Source organism: Alligator mississippiensis, chromosome 3 (assembly GCF_030867095.1).
Source record: "Alligator mississippiensis isolate rAllMis1 chromosome 3, rAllMis1, whole genome shotgun sequence".
Taxonomy (NCBI): domain Eukaryota; kingdom Metazoa; phylum Chordata; order Crocodylia; family Alligatoridae; genus Alligator; species Alligator mississippiensis.
The window spans coordinates 124,551,247-124,575,631 of NC_081826.1; the positions used below are offsets into that span (position 1 = coordinate 124,551,247).

Below are 24,385 nucleotides of genomic sequence, written 5' to 3' on the forward strand. Positions count from 1 at the left end.
ATCATGTACATTCAGCACTCATGAATGATGTGGTAGCCAGAACACTGGTGTCTGTGCCACAATAAAAACTATGGGTACTAGAGGATAAATTGAAAACATGCAGGTATTATATTGGTGACCTAGTCCTTGCAAAGAGTGCATGTGAACTCAATATATGAGTAAATTATTATACATTTGAGAACATATGTTTTTAGAGCTGGGGGAAAGGGTACTTAGTATTGGACTGCAGTTTGCCAAGCCCTTACAGGAAGGCCTAGGGACCAAAAATAATTAAGATAGAATCTGAGGACACCTTCCAGGGGATAAGGAAGATACCAGCAGCCTAAAGAACAGAGTGGAACGAGCCAAATCAGAAGTCTCGCTCCTCAACCTAAGGCAGAGCCTAAAACAAGAGCTGCATAGGCTCATTGCACTGGGAACTGGAAAGATTAGTAAAAGAATCTCAATGGAGGGTATAAACACACTGGTCACTAAGGAAGAAAAAGTGGACCATTTCCCTTATATATAAACCAAACAGAACTAAATAAATATGTAAAGAAAAGTGACTGTGTTCCTCTTACAAGGGAGAAAATATTGAGTATTTTGTGTTTCAATTTATTTACCAGGAGACACAGAACTGAGTCATGATAATTGTATCTATCGTCCATGTCAAAGAAAGCAGAACTGAAATTCACCTCAAAGAAAATAATTTAATAAAGGCACATGTAAATCAGTCCTTTTATGCAAAAGACAAAATAGTTAAGCCTTTCCGTTCATTAAACTAAACAGGTGGCCATCTGAAGAATAGAAGATTTATTTCTGTGTCATTTTTGTCTCGGGATGACTGTTCAGCACTTCCTCTCTCAAGTTTAAAACATTAGGTCAGCATGATAATTAAACAGGGTCCAGGACTTACCATTTTAATTTGAAAAAATGTGTAAATGCAAAGTGTCCAAATTTAATGGTAAGTACTAATCGTGCTGTGGTTATGACTACTCAGAGCCATCAAGCTGTGACTATAATTTCTCTGAATGACACACTTAATTGAAAAAGTGAGATTTTATAGGTGTATATCCAAGGCCAGACTTTTTTTCTAGAGTCAGTGCTGGCACAAACCTTAACGTTAGCTTTTTAGTCAGATAATGAGACAAGTTTTGGGGGCCTTCCTTTTTTAAAATTTTTATTCACAGGTGTTTTCTTCAGAAGTTATGATTTGTGTTTTGTTTCCATGGCACCGATCCTGATGTGAACTTTGGCATTGGGATTCATTTTAAAGATTCTGACACCTCGGAAATGAATGTGATGTTTCCATTAATTAAATCATTTTTGTTGCTAATTGGGAATGAGAAAAGTGCACTAGGTAGATATATATTAAAATGTGAAATGGTGGTGATCAGACGAAATAGCTATAAGAGATTGTCAAAGGAAGTTAGAAGCTTCCATGTAAAAAAGGAGTGTGTCTAGACTTAATAGGTAAATAGATAAAGGCTCGTATTTGGATATCTTTCTGCCACAGCACACACAAAGGCCCAAAAGGATTTAGGAAATGACTAGTAACTAAAGTGTTTTGGAAGGGAGGTTTATTTCTGCTTTTGCAGGCATGGGCAAGACTGTAACCCCTGACCAATGTTTTATATATGATGCTAGAGAAAGGGAACAAAACATGCTAAGGACATGGATAAATCTCACAGGAAAGTGGATATAAATAAACTTCTAAAGGGAACGATGTAACTCATTCCCAGGTATTATGGAGCCAAGGGCATACAGGGTTTTGGGAAAGGATTAGACATTTTTTCCCTATAAATGAGAGGCCAGAGGGGTGAGCACCATCCACAAGGAAGAAATATCATCTGTGGGCTTCAAGTACATTCCACCGAAGCACTTAGGTTTGTTCTCTGTCACAGACAACTGTAAGGAAAAACAGCTGGTCTAGCCTCGTACACCATTCCTATATTCCTAAATATCATGTAATATAGTCATGTTGTTTTATTTTTCCCCCTTGTGATGTCCTCTCAGATGGACAGCTCCATCTTGAACATGTCCAAATGAGAGATAAACATGTCTCCAGTCTCCAGAGGGGAAATGAAGAAAAGGAAAAAGACAGAAACACTGAGAGCTTGATGACTAATTTTTCAAATATCTATGCATTGGGTAAGGATGATTTATATATAAATTTTTAAAAAGTCCTGTTTGCTGCTTCTTTTGAAAAGACCCCCACAGTTTTCAAATTCTGCCATTGAGATGCTGTGATCATTCACCTCAGGACCTTAATTTTTACAACCAGCAGGGAAAGATGAAGAATTATGACAAAGAGGCTACTCTACTCTCAGTTGCTCCCTCTTTACTCATCATTCTTCATAGTTTTGCATGGCCTGCTTTCATTACTAGCAAAATTGCCTATTCTCTAAAACCTTACCAGTAACAGACCCTGCTATTGCCAGCAGACAATAAGATCTTTTCCTTAGTTTTGTTTCTCCCTCAGGTTGATAGAGTCAGACTAGAAAATTATATTCTTTAAGTTGTAAAGGTTCCTGAGGCTCCTGTCTGCCATGCCTGGAATGTGGGAGAAGATTGTAGATAAGTCATTAAACTCTTTTCCCATTCCTAAGAAATACCTTCCTTCTTTCCTTTGAGTCACTGGTCATATCTACATGAGACACTGACTGTACAGCAGCCCGAAACTACTGTTTTGTACTGCCGTGTGGCAGAAAGCATAATGCGATGCTACTGTGTAGTAATCTCAGGCTACTGCGCAGTCAGAGGCACAAAAAAGCCATTCATTGGAGCGACATCAGGTTACTGTGCAGTCATTTAGTACTTGTTTACACTGATTTATACAATTTAGTAATTCTTTATACAAGTATTAATTGACTGTGCAGTAACAACTGTGCATTCAGCATCTCTTGTAGATGTGTAAACATGATAGTGGGATCAAGGGATGATTTCACCAAGCCAGACAGAAGGCAGGACAGGGCAGCACCTTATAGACTAAATCATTCAGGCTTGGGACAGAAGTTGCACATAAACTGGTTTAAGTGATTGAAACTAGTTTATATGCACTGAACTTCTGTTCTATTACAGGTTTAAACCAGTTTCTAAAGTGGCTGAAACTGGTTTAAGATAAACCTGGTTGAATGTAGAATCAGACTTAACTGGTTTAGGTCAAACCAGTTTATGAAATTTCTGTCCCAGACCCCTTCTTGGTTCAACTTAAATCAGAGGCCCCCCAGCATACTTTGCAGCCCTGAGGTGGGCTATGCTGTTTGCTCCAGAGAGCAGGGGTGGCCTCATCCCTATGCTCCCTAGCTGGAGTAATGAGGGCTGACTCACTGGCTGGCTCCCCCAGGCAAACCGTGGCTGGGGCCTATGAATGGGGTTAATCTCCTCTTTCCTTGAGTACAGAGCTGTCCTGCCTCATTTACTGCTGGCTGTGGACTACAAATCCCAGAGGTACCCGGAAGCAGGAAGAGGAAGTGATGAGCATCCCTGCATAACCCTGTTGCTGTGATTGTGGACTGCAAATCCCAGAGACCTTGGGGGTGGCAGGAAGAGGAAGCGAACACATAGCCAAGCTGGAGCTGTGTTCATAGTTGTTCAGTTTATAGTTCTTCAGAGAGAGAATTATTTTTGTTCAAACTTTTATGAATTCAGTGCTGCTATCTCCTGCCTCCCTAGCGGATGGGGCTTGGTCATGCCCCATCCACTCCAGCAGGGAGGAAGGGAAGTCTTGAAGGGCTTCTCTCTTCCCTTCCCTTTGGCAGTGGCTGACAGGCATGCTCTAGAGCCCCCCAGCTTCTGGCTTGAGCCACTGCAGTCATGTGGCTGCATTTCCAGAATCAAAAGTGAATGTCTGTTCATTTGCTTACTGGTTCAATCTTTGCATCTTAGACTAACCTGCAAAGACTGAATCAATTCAGCTGTGGGCTTTTTGACTGTCTGTACTTAGCCCCAGAGAGTGTCATGAGCTTTCATAGGCTACAGCTTGCTTTGTCAGATGATATGAAGAGAAGAGAAGGAAGTAGGTTGTAGCCTATAAAAGCTCATGCCTTCCTGAATGACTTAGTCTATAACAGTGACTCTCAATCAGGTTGCCACGGCACCCTGGAATACCTTGACATCCTTTCAAGGGAACCATGGGATGCCATGCAATGTTAGGCATGCAAGCATGATTCACAAGATAAGCCTGGAAAATTGAAATAGGAATTCATAGTATAAAAAATATGCTGATCTGTTGTGGTCTTTCTGAGTTCTTTGCAACAGAAGAATTGCTCTATTATTTTTCTGTAGTCAAAACATCCATGAAAAGCATATGCTAGCATTTTCCAAGGGGTGCTTTGAATCTAAAAAAATGTTGAGAGCCATGGGTCTATAAGGCCCTGCCCTGCTTTTGGCCTAGCTTTAGGCTGAGGGTAAAGTAACATGTTGCACTTAGACCATACTGAATGTTAAGCATTGTAAAAGTTAGAATGTGCTCTGAGCAGTCACATGTTATGGTTTAACACCATTTCTTGCTTGCACAACTCTGACTTGCCATTAGAGGCCTGGCAAGCGGGCATATGACTAGGAGCCAGGACACCTAGGCTCTATCCCTGTTTGGGGGTAGGCATTGCTGCAAATTGCTTGTTTTATCTTCCTGGATCAGACTGAAATTACCTAACACAAGATAGGTTGTACAGCCCAGGGTTAACGCTTGCCTGAAGTGACATAGTTTTGTTGCATTCAGAGGGCATGTAGCATGGGTTAACAAACTTTAACATGTGGATGCACAAGTTTTAAATGCCTCATGACTAACTACTAGGGCTGTGCAAAGCTTTGGTCCCTGATTCGATTCAGAAGAGATTCAGCCCAATTTGGTGGCTGAATCTCTGAATCCAAATTGAATCAGAAGACCCTTTAATATCTCTGAATAGAATTGGAACGCTCTGAATCGATTCAGACAGATTTGGAAAGGTTCGGCGATTTGGACATAGTCACAGCTTTAAATGTTTTTTCTACATACCTCAAGGTACTAGGTGGCTCGTGAGTACTGCAGTGCGGGGGCACATGGAGTGTTCCACAGAAGCACGGGGGGCTCCCCAGTGCGCTTGGCAGCAGACTTGGAAGCGGACCAGAAGCACTTCTGGTCCACTTCTGGGTCCGCCAGAGAGTGCACTGCCCTTCCCCCCACCCCCCTCGGGCCCCACTGGCTCAGCGACTGGTGCCTCCTGGGTTTGGGGGAAGCACCCAGGGTCCCCCCGCAGCTGATCGGTGAGCCGGGGGGGGGGCATGGAAGGGGGGGTGTGGAGGGGGAGGGCCCCCACACACTGCCCGGCAGACCTAGAAGTGGACCAGAAGTACTTGAACTACTTCAAGTTCCATGCATCCCAGCGTCACAGCTTCCCCAGTTGCAGAAAAAACTTTTCAAGCTGTATCTATGGCCAAATCGCTGATTCTCTGAATCACCATTGAATCTTTAGATTTGGATTCACTGTCCCTGATTTGGGCCGAATCCAAATCTGAATTGAATAGGGCCCGCTTCGCACACCCCTACTAACTACCTCTCTTTTAATCAAGGTAGTGAGACAGAGAGCATTATTGCCCCTTTCCAAACAGATGGAAGGATTACATATGATCTCTTCCCTTGCTTCCATGGGGAAGATTAATTGCACTGCTGCTAGTAAACTGGGAGTGAGCTGAGATCCACTATGTGGTGAGAGTTAGACTGACACTAGACACAGTCAATTTCCATTTCACCCTACCCTCATGAAGTCAACCCTTTCCTTCTAACCCATTTTACTGTGACCGGCATTGCAGCAACCCAGTAGACAGTTGAGAGACAATAGGGGAGGCCTTCTCATTGTTCCTGAGAAAGTAGGGCAATAGGCTAGTTACTTCAGGTGCCTGTATACAAATGCACAGAGCCTGAGAAACAAGCAGCAAATATTGGAAGTCCTTGCACAGTCACAGAACTATGATGTGATTGGAATAATGGAGACTTGGCAGGATATCTCGCATGACTGGAGCACTGTCATGGATAGGTACAAACTGTTCATGAAGGACAAGCAGGGGAGAAGAGGAGGAGGAGTTGCACTTTATGTAAAAGAGCCATATGATCGCTCAGAACTCCACTTTGAAACTGGAGATAGGCCTGTTTAAAGTCTCTGGGTTAAGGTCAGAGGGAAGAGCAACAAGGGTGATGTCATGGTGGGGGTCTGCCATAGAGCATCAGACCAGAAGGATGAGGTGGATAAGGCTGTCTTCAAACAGCTAGGGGAAGTGTCCAGATCATAGGCCCTGGTTCTCTTTGGAGACTTCAGTCACTCTAATATCTGCTGGGAGAGCAATACAGCAGTGCGCAGGCAATCCTAAAAGTTTTGGGAGAGTGCTGGGGACAACTTTCTGGTGCAAGTGTTGGAGAAGCCCCTGCTAAATGGGCAGAAACAATTGGTGACGGACAGGGGGGACAAGGCTGAACTCCTCAATGAGTTCTTTGCCTCAGCGTTCCTAAGTGAGGGGCACGACAAGTCTCACACTGGGGTTGTAGAGAGGCAGCAGCAAGGCGCCAGACTTCCATGCATAGACCCTGAGATGGTGCAGAGTCACTTGGAAGAACTGGATGCCTTTAAGTCGGCAGGCCCGGATAAGCTCCATCTGAGGGTGCTGAAGGCACTGGCCGACATCATTGCAGAGCCACTGGCGGGAATATTTGAACACTCGTGGCGCACGGGCCAAGTCCCGGAGGACTGGAAAAGGGCCAATGTGGTCCCCATTTTCAAAAAGGGGAGGAAGGAGGACCCGGGCAACTATAGGCCAGTCAGTCTCACCTCTATCCTCGGCAAAATATTTGAAAAAATTTTCAAGGCTCACATTTGCGAGAGCCCGGCAGGAAAAATTATGCTGAGGGGAAACCAGCATGGGTTCATAGCAGGCAGATCATGCCTGACTAATCTGGTCTCTTTTTATGACCAGGTTACGAAAAGCCTGGACACAGGAGGAGGGGTGGATGTCGTATACTTAGACTTCAGGAAGGCCTTCAATACGGTATACCACCCCATACTGGTGAACAAGTTAAGTGGCTGTGACTTGGATGACTACACAGTCCAGTGGGTGACGAATTGGCTAGAGGGTCGCACTCAGAGAGTCATGGTGGATGGGTCAGTTTCGACCTGGAAGGGTGTGGGCAGTGGGGTCCAACAGGGCTCGGTCCTGGGACCGATACTCTTTAATGTCTTCATCAGCGACTTGGATGAGGGAGTGAAATGTACTCTGTCCAAGTTTGCAGATGACACAAAGCTGTGGGGAGAAGTGGATGCGCCGGAGGGCAGGGAACAGCTGCAAGCAGACCTGGACAGGTTGGACAAGTGGGCAGAAAACAACAGAATGCAGTTCAACAAAGAGAAATGCAAAGTGCTGCACCTAGGGAGGAAAAATGTCCAGCACACCTACAGCCTAGGGAATGACCTGCTGGGTGGCACGGAAGTGGAAAGGGACCTTGGAGTCCTAGTGGACTCCAAGATGAACATGAGTCGGCATTGTGACGAAGCCATCAGAAAAGCCAATGGCACTTTATCATGCATCAGCAGATCCATGACGAATAGATCCAAGGAGGTGATACTTCCCCTCTATCGGGTGCTGGTCAGACCGCAGTTGGAGTACTGCGTGCAATTCTGGGCGCCGCACTTCAAGAGGGATGCGGATAACCTGGAGAGGGTCCAGAGAAGGGCCACTCGTATGGTTAAGGGCCTGCAGACCAAGCCCTACGAGGAGAGACTAGAGAACCTGGACCTCTTCAGCCTCCGCAAGAGAAGGTTGAGAGGTGACCTTGTGGCTGCCTATAAGTTCATCCTGGGGGCACAGAAGGGAATTGGTGAGTTTTTATTCACCAAGGCGCCCCCGGGGTTACAAGAAATAATGGCCACAAGTTAACAGAGAGCAGATTTAGATTGGACATTAGGAAGAACTTCTTCACAGTTAGAGCGGCCGAGGTCTGGAACAGGCTCCCAAGGGAGGTGGTGCTCTCCCCTACTCTGGGGGTCTTCAAGAGGAGGTTAGATAGGCATCTAGCTGGGGTCATCTAAACCCAGCACTCTTTCCTGCTTATGCAGGGGGTCGGACTCGATGATCTATTGAGGTCCCTTCCGACCCTAATATCTATGAATCTATGGAGGGAGGCCATGCTCTTCTTGACCTGCTGCTCACAATCAGGGAAGAATTGGTATGGATTGTAGAAGTGGATGGTAACTTGGGCAGTGACCACAAGATGCTTAAGTTCAGGATCCTGAGGAAAGGAAGGAAGGAGAATTAGGACCCTGGACTTCAGAAAAGCAGACTATGACTTCGTCGGGGAACTGATGGGCAGGATCCGCTGGGAGGCCAGTCTGAGGGTGAAAGGAGTCCAGGAGAGTTGGTTGTGCTTTAAAGAAACCTTACTGAGAGTGAAGGAATGAATCATCCCAACACACAAAGTCTAGTGAGTATGAGGAAAGACCAGCTTAGCTTAGCAGGGAACTCTTCAGTGTACTAAAACACAAAAAGGAAGCTTACAAGAAGTGGAAACTTGGACTAGCTACTACGGAGGAGTATAAGAATATGGCCTGGGCATTCAGGAAGGCCAAAACTCAATTGGAGTTGCAGCTAGCAAGGGATGTGAAGGGTAACAAGAAGGGTTTCTACAAATATGTCAGCAACAAGAGGAAGGTCAGGGGAAGTGTGAGTTTTTTACTAAATGGGGGAGGGAACCGAGTGAGAGGGGATGCAGAAAAGGCTGAAGTACTCAATGCCTTTTTTACCTCAGTCTTCACAGGCAAGGTCAACTCCCAGACTACTGCACCTGGCATCACAGTTTGTGGAGGAGATGAGCAGCCAACACTAGTGAAAGAACAGATTAGGGACTGTTTAGAAAAGTTGGCTGTGTACAAGTTCATGGAATTGGACGCAATACACCTGAGGGTGCCGAGGGAGTTGACTGATGTGATTGTAGAACTGTTGGCCATTATCTTTCAAAATGCATGGTGATTGGGAGAGGTCCAGGATGATTGGAAAAGGGAAAAGATAGTGCCCATTGTCATGGGACGGGGTCCTTAAGGAGGGCCATGATCTCCCAAGGCCCCTACTGTGCCAAGTCGGCCCAATGAGCACCCTCAATTCTCTCCCGCCACATCTTTGATAGTATGAATGATAGGGAGGCTGCCTCCAAGTCCTCTTGGACATGGTCGAGATTGGTTCTCAGGACCCCGTAGGTCCCTGGACCCCTGGTGGGTCCTGCTCCAAGATGGGTGTCACAATCGGTGTTTCGGGGCACCCTAGCTTTATGGGCTATGCGTGGCTCCAACCACCCCTTTACCACGCCCCAAGCCTCGCAGATGGAAATGACATTGTTCCATCTGGGCCTTGTTATAATTTGGCCCCCTGGTCCTCCCTGGGCTCTCCACAGCTCTGTCTCGCACTGCGCCTTCACTGGTGCTTGGGTCTGTGCACCCCCCCCAATGCTGCGCCCTCTTTGGCGCTCAGGTCTGTGCACCCCAAATGCTGCACCTTCTCTGGCACTGGGGTCCCCATGTTGCCATGGGCCACCCCCTATGAGGCCTCCTCCTTCCCCTAATAGCTTCACCCAAACCACCGGTGTTATGCAACAGTAAACCAAACACAAGCCCCTGGGTTGTAACATAAACTCAAGCCGGATAGCTATAACATCATTCAAACCCTACTGGGGAATACTCCGTCCTACAACAGTATCAGGAGCTGCTCGTGCAGTCAGGCCTCTCCACTTTGTTTGTTCAGGGAGAGCTCCTTCCCCCTTGGCTGCCAGCAGGGAACTGCCTTCCTGGCCTCAGCCCTGGGGTTTATATATGAGCCAGGCCCTGCCCTTTCCGGTCAGCTGACCGCTGGCAGGTGTGGGCCACTAGGTCGTTCTGGCTGCCCTAGTAACCAGCAGTTGGGGCTTCCAACTCACTGCTAGGGCTTCTCCCCTAGTAGTTTCAGCTCTGTAAAGGAGCAGGGCACTCTAGTGCCCTGTAACACCCATCTTTAAGAAAGGGAGGAAGGAGGATCCAAGGAACTACAGTCTGCTCAGCCACACCTCAGTCCCTGGCAAGATCATTTAGCAGTCCTCAAGGAATCCATTTAAACACTTGGAGGACAGGTGATTAGGAACAGTCAGCATGGATTTACCAAGGGCAAGTCATGCCTGACCAACATGACTGCCTTCTATGATGAGATGACTGGCTGTGTGGATGTGGGGAGAGCAGTTGATGTGATATATCTGAACTTTAGCAAGGCTTTTGATACAGTCTCCCACAACATTCTTACAAGCAAGCTAAGGAAATCCAGGTTGGATAAATAGACTGTAAGGTGAATAGAAAACTGGCTTGATCATTGGGTTCAAATGGCACTAATCAATGGATCTATGTTTAGTTGGCAGCCAGTATCAAGTGGAGTGCCCTAGGGGTCAGTTCGGGGCCGGTTTTGTTCAGTATCTTCATCAGTGACCTGGAAGATGGGATGGATTGAGCCTTCACCAAGTTTTCAGATGACACTAATCTGTGGGGAGTAGTAAATATACTGGAGGGGGTAGGACTAGGATTCAAAGAGGCCTCAACAAATTGGAGGTCTAGACCAGAAGAAATCTCATGAGGTTCAACAAGGACAAGTGCAAAGTCCTGCACTTAAGAGAATCCCATACACTGTTACAGGCTGGGGACTAACTGGCTAGCATCAGCTCTGCAGAAAAAGACCTGGATGTTACAATAAGCTGAATATGAGCCAACAGTGTGCCCTTGTTGCCAAGAAGGCTAACGGCATACTGGGCTGCATTGGTAGGTGTGTTCCCAGCAGATCAAGGAAAGTGATTCTTCCTCTATGTTTGGCACTGGTGAGGCCACATTTAGAGTACTGTGCCCAGTTTTGCGCCCCCCCCCCCCCTCATTTAAAGGATGCAGACAAATTGGAGAGAGTCTAGCAGAGGGCAATGAAAATGATAAGAGGACTGGGTTATATGACTTCTAGGGAGAGGTTGAGGGAACTAGGCATATTGGTCACTTTTACACGTGCTCTGGGGGTTGGAAACTGGGGGGGGGGGGGTGCCCAAATCTGAGAGCTGCTCTAATTAAAGCACCACAGAGTCTAGTGTAGCAACGTCCCCATGCTTAACAATGGCAGCAGGCGCACTTTTAAGTGTGGGGCACTGATACGTGAGATGCAGGAGGCTGCTGGAGTCTGGCAATTACCATGCTTCAGCAGACTCAGTTAATCGAATTGCTGGAATTCCAGCATGTTTGAGCAGCCTGTGCATCCATTTAGTCTGGAGAAGAGAAGACTGAGGAGGATTTAATAGCAGCCTTCAGCTACCTGAAGGTGGTTCCAAAGAGGATGGAACTAGAGTGTTCTCAGTGGTGGCAGATGACAGAACAAGGAGCAATGGTCTCAAGTTGCAGCAAGGGAAGTTTAGGTTAGATCTTAGGAAAAACTTTCTCACAAAAGGAGGGTAGTAAAGTACTGGAACAGGTTACCCAGAGAGGTTGTGGTCTCTTCATCCTTGGAGGCTTTTAAGACCTGGCTAGACAAAGCCTTGCCTGGGATGATCTAGTTGGGGATGGTCATACTTTGAGCAGGGGGTTGGACTAGATGACCTCCTGAGATCCCTTCCAACCCTAATTTTCTATAATTTTGTGACACCAGACAAAATGTCCATTTGCCTAGCAGGTAAAGTACAACAAAAGTGCAAAGGATTATGAGTGTCACAAATAGATTAATGTGCTAAACCTTTAAGTGCTAATAGAAAGATGCATGTGATGCTGGAAGGTTAAAAACTTATGCTAAACCTCTCTGTGTGACTAGTTGTATAATGGATGTGCCTAGAAATCTGTACAGGGTGAGACTGAACAAAGTGCAAGCAAAATCAGGAAAACTTGTACCTTGTCTCTTACCAGAGTGTTTAAGTGTGACACTGATAATGTTACCTTGATTTCTTCCCAGACCTGTTACCTGCCAGGAATGGTGAAGAATTCACAGAACAATTCCTGCTTGAAGTGGTAGAAATCCTCCTGAATTATATTAAAAAATCTTTTGATGACAAGAGTAAAGTTCTGGACTTTCATCACCCCCATCAACTTCTGGAAGGTTTGGAAGGATTGAACTTGGAACTGTCTGACTATCCAGAGCCACTGGAACAGATACTTGTTGACTGTAGGGATACTTTAAAATATGGAGTTAAAACAGGTATACCACAGAAGCAAAAATGATTCTCTCTCGTTGTCACAAGGCTTCATACACTTATGAAGTGTTGTTTAGAAGTGTGACATTTCCCTGAACTGAAACTGATTTGTACAGGAATCTTAGTTTTACCATGATTCATGATTACCATGAAATTCATGGTTTCTGAAAGATTATATTTTCTCCCAAATTTCGATTTCTAGCAATTTTTTTGTATTGTTTAGCTCTGAACACTTTTTTCAAAAAGTTGGAAACGTTTGCACTAGGGGGCATTCAGCTCTTCAGTTAACAATTTGAAGGAATGATTCCTTAATCACAGGAAATTGTCATATGCCTCACACTTTAGGCAGATTTTTTTTTTTTTTCCCCCTTTGCAATAAAAGAAGGGAGGTTTCTAGAAGAGTTAGCCAGGTTTTCCAGTGATCTTTTTCAAAGTTTTTAGTTACTCTTGTGCAGTTTACATATGAAGTAACAGGGAATTTACAAAGGTATAGGTGTGTCACATTAGGTTCAACATCATCCTTAGAACTAGAAATGGCTGGTTGAAAGTAATAGAAGGTTATAAGAATATTTGTTTTCTGGCCACATAAGATAAAATGACTAAGTCACTTGGATATTTTTGAAAATGTTAGCCACAGTCTAGTATAATGGATCAGCTATCTTGAAAAATTCCAAATCTTTGTGCAGGTAGAAAATTAATGTTTCACTGATAAATTAGGTGGCTAGGTTCAATACATCTCTTAGACCACTGACAACAGTTAAAAAGAAGGTGCAATGACATCTGATGTGCAATCGCGACAGTTGTGCCTCCTGCCATGCCTCATGTGCATGGCAGGAGGCATAATTGTGGGATCAGGGGTCAGAACCCATCAAGTTTGAATTAGTTTGAAATCTAGTTAATGAAATCAGCTATGAAATTGGTGCAATTAAACATATTTTCCCAATGTTAGCATAGAGTGGTATTCTGTCTTATGTTGCATACTAGTGCCAATGTCCTAATAACCAGCACACAGAAGTTAGCGCTTGGAACTGAGCTAAAAAATGTATTTTCTAACTATCTCTTACAGAATCTGATTTATTTTGTATGTTTTCTTTTAGGACATCCTCGCTACTTCAACCAACTCTCCAGTGGTCTTGACATCATTGGACTAGCTGGTGAATGGCTAACAGCTACTGCAAATACGAACATGTATGTACTGTAAATCCTGGTCATCTGTTACGAGTTAGAAAGTACTCTTAAGTTAGCCATTTCTTGCCACTTTTATGCAAGACAAAAGGCCTACTTGAAAGTAAGCAAGCATAGAATGACCATTCTTGAAGCATGGGGAAACATCTAAATCAATGATTTTGCCCATGTATTCATAAACTACAGACAATTCTAGAGAGACTAAATATGTTGTACAGCAAAGTGTTAGTAGCTCTTCTTGAGGCTCTTGAAGCTCTAGCTCTTGTAGCTTCATTGGGTGCTAATTCACTCTGTTTTCAGGATACTCTATGGACAATGTCTTAAAGCTATCATCATATGAATTTAACATGATAGCTGTTAATAATTAGCAATATTTGGTTTGGAAGTGCTAATTAAAGAGAATAGTAGGTGGATTTGTAAATATAGCTTCTTAGCCCTGAATTAAGATTTCCTGTTTCTTTTAGTGCAGCACTGAACAACAGAAAGTCAGAACATCCCAGGTAATGATACAGAAGTAGATTCAATCCTATGTGTTCAAAGGTATATAGTCCCTCTCAGAGCTGCTCTAATTAAAGTGCCACCCTCCCCATCTCCAGAGCACATGAAAAAGGGGCCAAAATGTCCAGGAGGGCAGGGGGCAGATAGATTCCATTTCACCTCTTGGGTACATAAGTGCAATTCTGTTCCACCCTGTTCAGGTCCTACAAATCCATTAATGCATGTATTTCTGTAATACGCCATCAATTTATGTTTATGACTGAATCCCAAAAAGACAGGTAGGGAGAGGAAGACCTACCCACTTTTTATATTAACATTTTTTTCAGGGACTTGAACAGAGTGGAATAGAGCCATGCATAGGCATTTTAGGGCAGGCAGGTCTAGGGGGGTGCAGTGGTGCAGATGTACCTCTTCTCCCCCATTTGATTCCGACTGCACCCAAACTTAAAACCCATGGCCTAGGAGGGGCAGTGGCATTCCTATTCAGACAGTGCTGAGAGAATCAGTTGACTTCATTGCTCATTAGCATCTCCCTGATTCCTGCTAATCTCTCTCCACTCCACAGGTGTTAATGACCCTCTGTCATTTTTAGTGTTCCACTATCAAACCATCCTTCCTTCTGCAATTTTGCTGTCTGTTGGCCATTTCTGGTAATGTCTGTCTTCTATTTCAGAGCCCTACAGACTCTTTTTAGCTCTAGCTAAAGATTTAACTTAGGTGTGGTAATACTAACTCAGGTGTTGAAATGAGTGACAGAGAAGTATTGCAAGCACTGTAAAGACACTCAAGAAGACTAGATTTTGTTTTAGGAATATGAATGAGATGCACATATAACTATAATGACTACAAAACTAATGACACAATATATTTCACTATTTTGCCTTGTTTGTTGTGTTGTTTTAAATGTTATATATAAACTATCAAATTAATGCACATTCCAATTGTTATGTTTATTTTTGCTTTGATACTAAATTGAATAATATAGTGCTATCCCCTAGCATATTAGTAAAGTTTCTAGTTTGTCCTTAACTGGAGAAAAATGTATTGCGTTATATAAAATGATGCCCCGTCCTTTTCAGAATTCTAGATCTGTCCATGTCTAGGGGTATGTTACATATGGACAAGCTAGAAGCAAAACAGATGTAGCAAAGCTGTTCCAACTTTAACACCACTTCATCCATAACCTTGGGGGAAGGACACACATAACACTTAGCTTAGTTTAAATGTGATTTAAACCTGAAATGGATAGGGATGTACAAGTCTATTAAAATGGTTTAAAGCATCCCAGAATGGTTCAAAAGTACCTGGAAACTCAGGTACACTCTTGAACCAATGCATTGTAACCTGGGTACATGTTACATGTAGACACCAGGCATTCTGTGGCATGCATCTGGTTGGTCCTCCAGGCATCATACATTGCATTGCTTATCACCCCACTCCACTCCACTCCACTGCTGCAATGGACCACTCTCTGGTGCACATCCAGAACTCGACTGACCCTTTTTTCACCTTTTGTCTTAACGTTGAGCTCCTTTGCACTGCTTGTTCATTAAAAGTGTTTTCTCTCAACCAGGTGTGTCTTCACTCCCTACTTGATTGTGTCCCCTCATATTCCCTTAGCGGGGGACCTAAAAGGATATGTCCAAGCCCTCCTACTCCCCCACTCTACCTCATCGCCTCCACCCAGTTTCTCAAGTTAGGCAAACACCCAGCAGACTTCTGTCAATTGCAAGCTACTGAAGTGTATTGAACTCATATTTAGGCAAAGAGAAAGCAGTAAAGTGAAAATGTCCCCAGCTACAGGTGACCTACCTCCTGAGGCCTCCAAAGCATGGGTGCAAGTACACCCACCCACCCACCCACCCACCCCATTCACCCAATGCAAGGCCTTGTGTGCTCACTCACAGTCCCTCGTTGCAGATCCACAGCACTTCAACACCTAATGTGTTATCAGTCTACCTTAATACTAAATTAAAGAGTATTCCTGGTTTGGTTTTCTGGTTAAACCAACATTCTCCCACATCTGTGGCATATTTAGCAGGTCTATATTAAATAAAATTGTTTCATAGATTCATAGATTGTAGAGTCGAAAGGGACCCTGAAGGATTATCGTGTCCAAACCACTGCCCCAGGCAGGAAAAGGACTGAGGCCAGATGACCCCAGGCAGGTGCCTATCTAGCCTCCTCTTGAAGACCTCCAAGTTAGGTGATAGTACCACCTCTCTTGGCAGCCTATTCCAGATTCTGGCCACCCTTACTGTGAAAAAGTTCTTCCTAATGTCTAACCTGAATCTACTCTCCACTAGTTTGTACCCATTATTCCTAGTTACACCTGGGGGTGCCCTGGTAAATAGCACATCTCCAACTCTCTGTTGTCCTCCCTTGATAAACTTATAGGCTGCTACAAGGTCTCCCCTCAGACGTCTCTTGTGAACGCTGAAGAGATCCAGATCTCTCAACCTCCCCTCGTAGGGTTTTGTACGGAGGCCACTAATCATGTGAGTGGCTCTCCTCTGGACCCTCTCCAGATTCTCCACATCCCTCTTGAAGTGTGGTGCCCAGAACTGGACACAGTACTCCAACTGCGGCCTGACTAGTGCTGTGTAGAGGGGGAGCATCACCTCCTCCGATCCATTGGTCATGCATCTGCTAATGCACAATAAGATGTGACTGGCTTTGTTGATGGCTTCATTACACTGTTGGCTCATGCTCATCTTGGAGTCAAGAATGACTCCAAGATCCCTCTCAGCCACTGAGCTGTTGGGGAGGTCATCCCCCAACCTATACGTGTGCTGGGGATTTCTCCTCCCTAGATGGAGTACCTTGCATTTGTCTTTGTTGAATTGCGTCCTGTTCTTCTACTCGGTTAGATATAATCATATATTTATTTAAACTCCCCCCCCCACAGTTGTTAAATAGAATCAAGAGTAATAATATGTGATTGTAAAAGGAAGAACATAAAACAACTACACCTTCAAGCCTTTAATGTTATGAAACAATATGACTGCATTTTACAGTAACCTTTATACAGTCACTGACTGGTAAATATTCTTATAATTTTTCTTTTATGAAAGAGCAGTTTTAGCTTCACAAAGTTGATGACTCATATATTTATCTAAGCATACAGTGCTTTCAAACTTGTTATGTAATTTGGTTTTACAAAATAAAAGCTATTGTTTCCAGTGCTTCCTTTGGTCTACAACAGATCTTCCTCCTCTTTTTTCCAGTCTTTGTTGTTGGGCTTCATTGATTTTTTTTTTTTTTTTTTTTTTTAATGAATTCTATAGAAGTGTGTCTTTCATCTGAAGTTGGTTTAATATCAAGGTGTGGACATAAATGAGAGCATGGATGTAACAAATGAACCTTGCGTTTCTCTCTAGTTCTTTATCTTCTTTCTCTTGCACTGTTTCTGTTGATCATTTTTATTTGAGGGTCTTCTAAAACTTGATCTATAACAGTCTTCTTGTAGCTTTCCATCTCAGCATTCCCTCATGTTTAACAGGGCCCTAACTTGACTTCAAGCTAATGCTTGGTGCTTTGGTAACCTGTTCTATAGTTTTGTCTCATTTTCTACACCAAATGTAATGACTAAGATGCACTATACTGAATAAAAGACAGCATTATCTATAGTTTCAAGCACTACTATAGTTTCAAGCAAAAATTTACTTGAGGTATGATCCTGAAATGTTGGATTATTTTAATCTTTTGAGATGTGATTTAGGAACACTGAGTACCTCTACATGTTCATTAATGCACCGTAATTAAGGTGCATTAAGTTTAGTACCTATAATGATAGGTACTAACTTAATGCGCCATAATCAGTGCTACTGCACATTAGCACAAACAAATGGTTTTTTTATGACGTTAATGCACAGCAGACTAAATCTACTGTGCATTAGCATATTAGCATGGGTTTTGCCCATCACACTAATGCAGAGTAGAAGTAGTCTACTATGCTCGAAGCATCTCGTGTAGACATTCCCACTCAGAAATACATCTAGTGAAGTGAGTATTTACACTGCTGCCACTGAGATCAGATTGCAGATACCAGTTTTTAGGTAGAATCATAGGAAATTAGGGCTGGAAGGAACTTAATGTGGTCATCTAATCCAACCCTTTGCTTAAGGCAGGGTCATCCCTGACTAAATCACCTTAGTTAAGTGTCAAAGCCTTGGCTGGGATAATCTAGTTGGGGATGGTCCTGCTTTGAGCAGGGGGTTGGACTAGATGTCCCTCCTGAGGTCCCTTCCAACCCTAATTTTCTATGATTCTAAGTATCTGTCTAACCTGGTCTTGAAAATTTCCAGAGATGGAAAATCCATATCTCCTGTAGGTATACTGTTCCAAGCTTGATCACCTTAAAGTCAGAATGTTCTTCCTAATATCCAACCTAAATTTCCTCTACTGAAGTATGACACCATTGCTCCTAGTTCAGTGATAGATAAAAGCCATTTCCATCCTCTTAATTAACCTTCAGGTATTTGAAGACTGTTATTACATTCCCACCTCGTTCTTCTCTTCTCCAGACTAAATCTTGTTCTTTCAGTCTTTCCTCACAAGTCATGCTTCCCAGGTCTCTAATAATTTTTGTTGCTCTCTTATGGACTCCTTCCAATCCGTCCAGATTTTTCCTGAAGTGTGGGATCCAAAACTCACCACAGTATTCCAGTGTTGAGTAGAGTGGAAGTATCACTGCCCCTGATTTGCAAGTGATGCTTTTGCTAATACAACACAGTATGTGGCTGTCTGTCTTTCTTTAAAAGAACATTGTTGGCTTACATTCAGCCAATGGTTCACTGTAAACCCCTTGTCCTCAGCAGGACTATGTCATAGCTAGTCATTCCCCCATCTGTATTTGTGCATGCCATTATTCCATCCTTTTCTTCCAGATAGACATTGAGCCACTGATTATTGCTTACTGAGCATAGTGATCCAGCCAGGTATATATCTATTTTTCCCAGTTTGTGTTTTGTCTAATGTATATTTCCTGTAATGACAGTGTGTTGGAGCAGCCTCCCTGCATGTGTATAGGTGTCCTTTGTGCTGCCCCTGTGTCACGAAACTCGTGTTCCAAAAATAGCCTGCTGCTATGTTTTAAACATTTTAGGTTTACATATGAAATAGCTCCGGTGTTCACTGTCATGGAGGAGATCCTTCTCAAGAAAATGCATGAAATGATTGGATGGGGAGAAACTGAAGCAGATGGTATTTTCTCACCTGGTAAGTACAACAAGGAAATTCCCCTTGCTTATGGGCCTGGTCCTACTGAAATCGGCAGGAATCTTTCTATTTGCTCCAATTCAGATCTGGCTCTTGAGGAAAGCTGCAATAAACATGTATAAAAAAGGGGGACAAAATACCCTGGACAAGATAGAAAATAACTTGAGCCTTTGCTTTAACTCCAAAGCAAATTTGAATTGAACTTTCAGTGACATATGAAAAACTCCATTTGAAATATTTAAAAATATTATGAATCTTGTCAAAGCACAAATAGCAATGTTTGCAATACAACATGATGAGATATAAAAGAGCCACATTACTAATTATCAGAAATCATTTCTTGGTACAACGATGCAGCAAGCACAGAGGAGGAAATGATATGAATGTGAATTGTGCTCTTCAGTAGGCATGTCTACACATGAAATTAATGTGGCTGAATAAACTCTGGTGTATTACTCTAATTTATTGCTTGTGGGCGCAGCATTTACATGTGTACCCGGGACCACAGCACATTGAGCCCCAAATGGTAGGGGGCCCCAGGGGTCAGCTTGGTAGCCCAGGGCTGCACCCCCCTGGCTCAGCATGTTGAAGAGAGGCTGGCTGGGGCACGAGGATGCTTTAGCGTGGAGCTAGCCAAAAGCACACTTGTGTCCCAGCCAGCCCTTTCAGTGTCTACACATGTTGTGGTAGAGTAAGTAACTCTGCCATAGGATAGTACTTGTGTCTGGTAGCAGTAACCTATGATGGAGTTAATTAGTTTAATCCATCCTATTAGCACCACACATGTAGATGGCAATGCTTTACTGTAGAGGTAATTAGTCAACTCTGTGGTAAATGTCTCATGTAGATGTACCCAGCATCTCCCTTTGCTGTTAGAGAGACAAACATGAGGGATTGCAGGGGGAGGAATATTGACATGGAGATCACACATCTTAAAAGATTTATCAGGGTAGGACTCTCAGCAATTGCTCTTATCAGCCTGGGAAAGTGCACATTGGGTAGAAGAATGAAGAAAACATTTTATAGTCCAGGGCTGGCTGGCAGTGTGAAGGAGTAGTCTGCTATCAGAATAAGCATCCAGCTGGTAAGCTACAGGCTGGGGGCTCTCAAGGATTTGGAATTAAACTACGAGAGCTATGTTAATTTACACCAGTAGATGATTCTGGCCCCATATTGGTAATAAGATGATCCTCATATTCCTGGGAGAAATAAACTATTTTGATGAAAACAAGATTATTTCTTTCTCTTTCCTACTGGCAGGTGGGACGATATCGAACCTTTATAGCATTCTAGTGGCTCGTTACAAGTATTTTCCTGAGGTTAAAACTAAAGGCATGGCAGCACTTCCACAAATTGTATTGTTTGCCTCTGAACACGTAAGTTCACTTATTTCATGCAAAACTCTTCATCCAGATACTGTGTTTAGTTTGCAAGACTTGTCACTAAGCATCCAGAAGCACACAATTGAGAACAAAGTGCTTTTTCTGCTGGTAAAAGGTTGAGTGGGATTTTTAAAAGGATCTCATTGATTTAGGCAGACAATGTCCTATGTCCATAGACCAACATGGCTACAACCTACACCCCTGTCTCATTGATTTAGGAACAGTAGCAGTCCTATTGCAAGTCCTAAGGACTCTTGCTTTAATGTGTAACACAGAAAGAATGATGGAGTTTTGTGTCACCTGTATTTAAGAAAACTTTCTGTCTGTTATTTTAAGAGCCATTATTCAATAAAGAAAGCAGCAGCAACCCTTGGGATTGGGACAAATAATGTAATTGCAGTAAAGTGTGATGGCAGGTAAGACCTTTGCTGTCTTCCACTAAATGTTTTTGTGCATTTATCATTATCTGGTGCAATATGGTGTCTAGCATCTATGTCTTATAGTGAATCCTACTTCATAAAATGTTCTTCAATTACACTAAAAGGAGAATTAGCTAAAAGTAAGAGGGCACTTCACTTACAAATCACCTTTCCTCTCCTTTCAGCCAATTTCCACAGGATGGAAATTAATTCCTTTTATTCTTCTCTTTAGTGTATAGCCTGGTCTCATTTCTGTAAGCCACAGTTTTTGTTCTTGTTTCGTTTTTACAAGACCAAGCAGGATAGCCCTAACCTCAGGGTTCCCTGCTTCATCCAGGATTAAGACTGGCAGCTGCACCAAGGGCCATGGAGACTAATTAATTTATAAATACAGATCCAATTTTTTAGTTCCTCTTTGGGCGTGTCTACACGTTGCCATACAGTGACATTGCAACCGCCAGTACTGTGCTATGTGCATGGTTAGATTTCACCTGTATTTCACCCTAGCAGTGCACTAAAAAGGAGGGAGCACACTGCTACAGTGAAGTAGCTGCCAATTACGTGTAGTCACATGTGATTGCTATGTCGCTATAGTGCATCACTATGCGACATAGGGCAACGTGTAGACATGCCCATTGGGTATTTTCTCCTTTTCTGTCCAAGGCAAGCTAAAGGGAAGTAAGTGTGAGTTGTACCTCAGGAAGGATGGAATAAAAACTAGATTCTATGAGTAGCACATCCCCATCAAGCTCCTCAGAAGCAAAAGCAGCGATGTATGCATTTTTGTGGATAGTAAAGGATTGGATCTACTTCCGTTACACCTGTATAGTAGGGGAAACAGTCTGGCTTACCTTTAAACTTGCTCTTTGTAATGCCCTCCCCTTTACCTTTTTATTTTTATTTTTTGAAGTGGGTGCTTGATTTTTCCTTTTGCTAGTGTTTGAGAAAGGCTTATTAAGTTGGGATGAGGAATCATGTTTCTTTATCACATTTGGTTCTGGGAATATAGGAAGGAATGCATTAGGGGATTCCTGTAATTTTGTTTCAGGTACAGTGTTGTTAAGAGTTATAGAGGCCTTAGGCACCTGCACTGTGAAAATTAAATTTGAATTTTTTATTACTTAGGAGTACTTCACATTGTAAACTGATGATATTGTGAAAGAGAAAACCTGTTATCATTAAAAACTGTAAAGTTTGATTTGCCTTGGGATTTCTTTCTGGGAGAGAAAAGTATCTAATTTGTAATAGATTGTTTAAAAGGCATCTATTATGTTATAGATGTGAAGGGACAGTTTGGGTGAAACTTTAATACTTGATATTTTTTCCACATTTGTTTTATTGGTCTTTGCAGTGGTTTCTAAAAGCTATGGGTACCCAGTTTGTCATATTTCTATTTAAAGAGCACGCAATATTTCTTTCTGCTTTAAAGACTGAAAATTTTCGTACAAACAGAAAGTTTGAGAAACTGTTGCGATGTTAAGCATGAGATCAAAGGACAAAGACTCAAAAGGTTCAGACAGAAGTGACAATTTTTGCCCAATCTGGCCCCTGAAAGTGCTCTGCCACCGTGATTTAACACAAATGCATGACTGCAGAGTGCTTTAAAAGGGCCTGATCCCATGACAGTCTGAACTGTCATTAAATGAGGGTTCAGATGAAGGCACTCCAGAGCAGGGCACCTTCATTAACTTGTATCATTCTGGGGGTTGCCCAGTCAGTGCTAGAGAGCGGGGAAGGTGGATTGGAGCCCTCCAATCCACACCCCCTTCCCAACCCAAGTGCAGGCTGGGGAAACCCCAGAATGGACCTCTCTCTGCTGCCTTCTCCCCCTCCCATCCTGAGACAGCACTCAGGGCTGGGGGGAGGCTGGGGGGGGGGAGTGGGAGGGAATAGAGCTAGGGGAAGAGGCTGCAGAGACATAGCCCATCTCCCTGGATTGGCCCCAAATTGGAACTTGATCCTGTACCCTTCCAACCCAACAGCTAATGTCTGTTGGGTTGGGAGGACTGGTCTAATTCATGGGGCTTTCTGTGAAGTGCCATAAGTTAGACTAGGAAGCTGCACTTCTATCTACACCTAAAGACATTTAAAACAACACAGTGAACTGTATATTGTCTACATGACTGTTTATAACTCATGTATTTTTAAAGGTAACAGCTGTCTCCTGGCATCTTCCCATAAACTAGGTAAATCTTTTTGATGCTGTCTTCTGAAAGCAATCATTTCAGAAATGAAACACTATTATGATAGTGATGAAACCTTCACTGAAAATGTGACTAGATCAGTAGTTCTCAACCTTTTTAGTCTTAAGGTAGCCCTCCATATCTTTCTAAATTTAGATTGTAATTCAGTGGGTATGTCTACATGTGCAGAGTTACTGTGCAGTAACTTAGGGTACAGTTAAGTCTGAGCGGTTACTGCACAATAAAGCATGGGTAGACACCTTGCTGCACAGTAATGCTGTGTGTGTGAACTGAATTGAGACTAACTTTAGTCAGTCCACACACAACATTACCGCACTGTAACACCTGCACATGTAGATGCCGGTATAAAAACCACTTACTGCACAGTAAGTTACTACGCAGTAAAGGCACATGTATACACACCCAGTGATTCTCAACTGAGGTACTGCAAAATTCAGAACATTTATGGAGAGGTGCTTTGAGGCTAAAAAGATTGAGAACCACTGACAAAAACTACTGACTTCAGGCAGATGTGCTCAAATCCCAATGAAGGCAGATAAAGCTTGAATTCAGTAATGATGATGTCTATAAAAATACAGAATGGTGTTTTTAGCTTCATACCAAAGAAATTTATAAGGGCCGATATTTTCAAATATGGGTGTCTACAATTAGGAGCATATGTGAAGATTTTAAAACCTGGGAAATGCAGTATGATTTTCAGAGGTGCTGAACATCACCAAGTCAGCTAAATATCTATCTACTAAAACCAGGATATAGGTCAATGTTTTGTTTTTTTCCCCCAGTTTTGCCAAAATATTTTGTGAGGTAGTTGCCAACATCCTGATCTTAGCAACTGTAAAATGAGGCACCCATTTTTGAAAATGCATCACTTTTTTTTTTTTACAGAGCATAATATTTCCTTAATTTTTGCAGTCTTGGAGTGAAGAATTTTCACGAGGAAAAGGGAATATATTAAATACGCTTGCTATGAGTCAGGAGAGGGGGTGAGGTATGTTAGTATGCAGTGTAATACATTTAGAGCAGACAATAATAAACTGCAAATTGTTTGAATCATTCTTCTTTACACCCTAAAAACTGTGAATCCACTGACCTGAGAGTAAGCTACACTTAACAAGAAACTATCTTGGCTGAAACAAAACGTGAAAGAAGTGATAAAAACCTAATATATTGATATTGGTTTAGACAGAAAAACAGTGTTAAAAGGTGCAAGTAAATGCAATGAATGCAAGTTGGTAAAGGAAGCTAAAGGAATCCATACAATGTCAATGGCCAAAATGACCAGTGAAGTTAGAAGTAATTAAAAGGTAT

The 24,385-nt window shown here is 43.0% G+C and overlaps 1 protein-coding gene across 2 annotated transcripts in view; it reads left to right on the top strand.

The window, feature by feature from the left end:
* Window positions 1-24,385, top strand: part of LOC102565290 (glutamate decarboxylase 1) — a 61,418-nt gene that overhangs the window by 17,903 nt on the left and 19,130 nt on the right. Inside the window, exons 2-8 of one of the 2 annotated variants that reach the window (XM_019490319.2) lie at window positions 1,996-2,130; window positions 11,932-12,174; window positions 13,267-13,357; window positions 13,819-13,854; window positions 18,960-19,072; window positions 20,333-20,448; window positions 20,791-20,870. In XM_019490319.2, the coding sequence (XP_019345864.2) occupies window positions 2,025-2,130; window positions 11,932-12,174; window positions 13,267-13,357; window positions 13,819-13,854; window positions 18,960-19,072; window positions 20,333-20,448; window positions 20,791-20,870 (785 nt within the window). In that variant the 5' untranslated portion in view covers window positions 1,996-2,024. The remainder of the gene's footprint in view (window positions 1-1,995; window positions 2,131-11,931; window positions 12,175-13,266; window positions 13,358-13,818; window positions 13,855-18,959; window positions 19,073-20,332; window positions 20,449-20,790; window positions 20,871-24,385) is intronic. The other variant, XM_059724371.1, reaches the window with a different exon arrangement.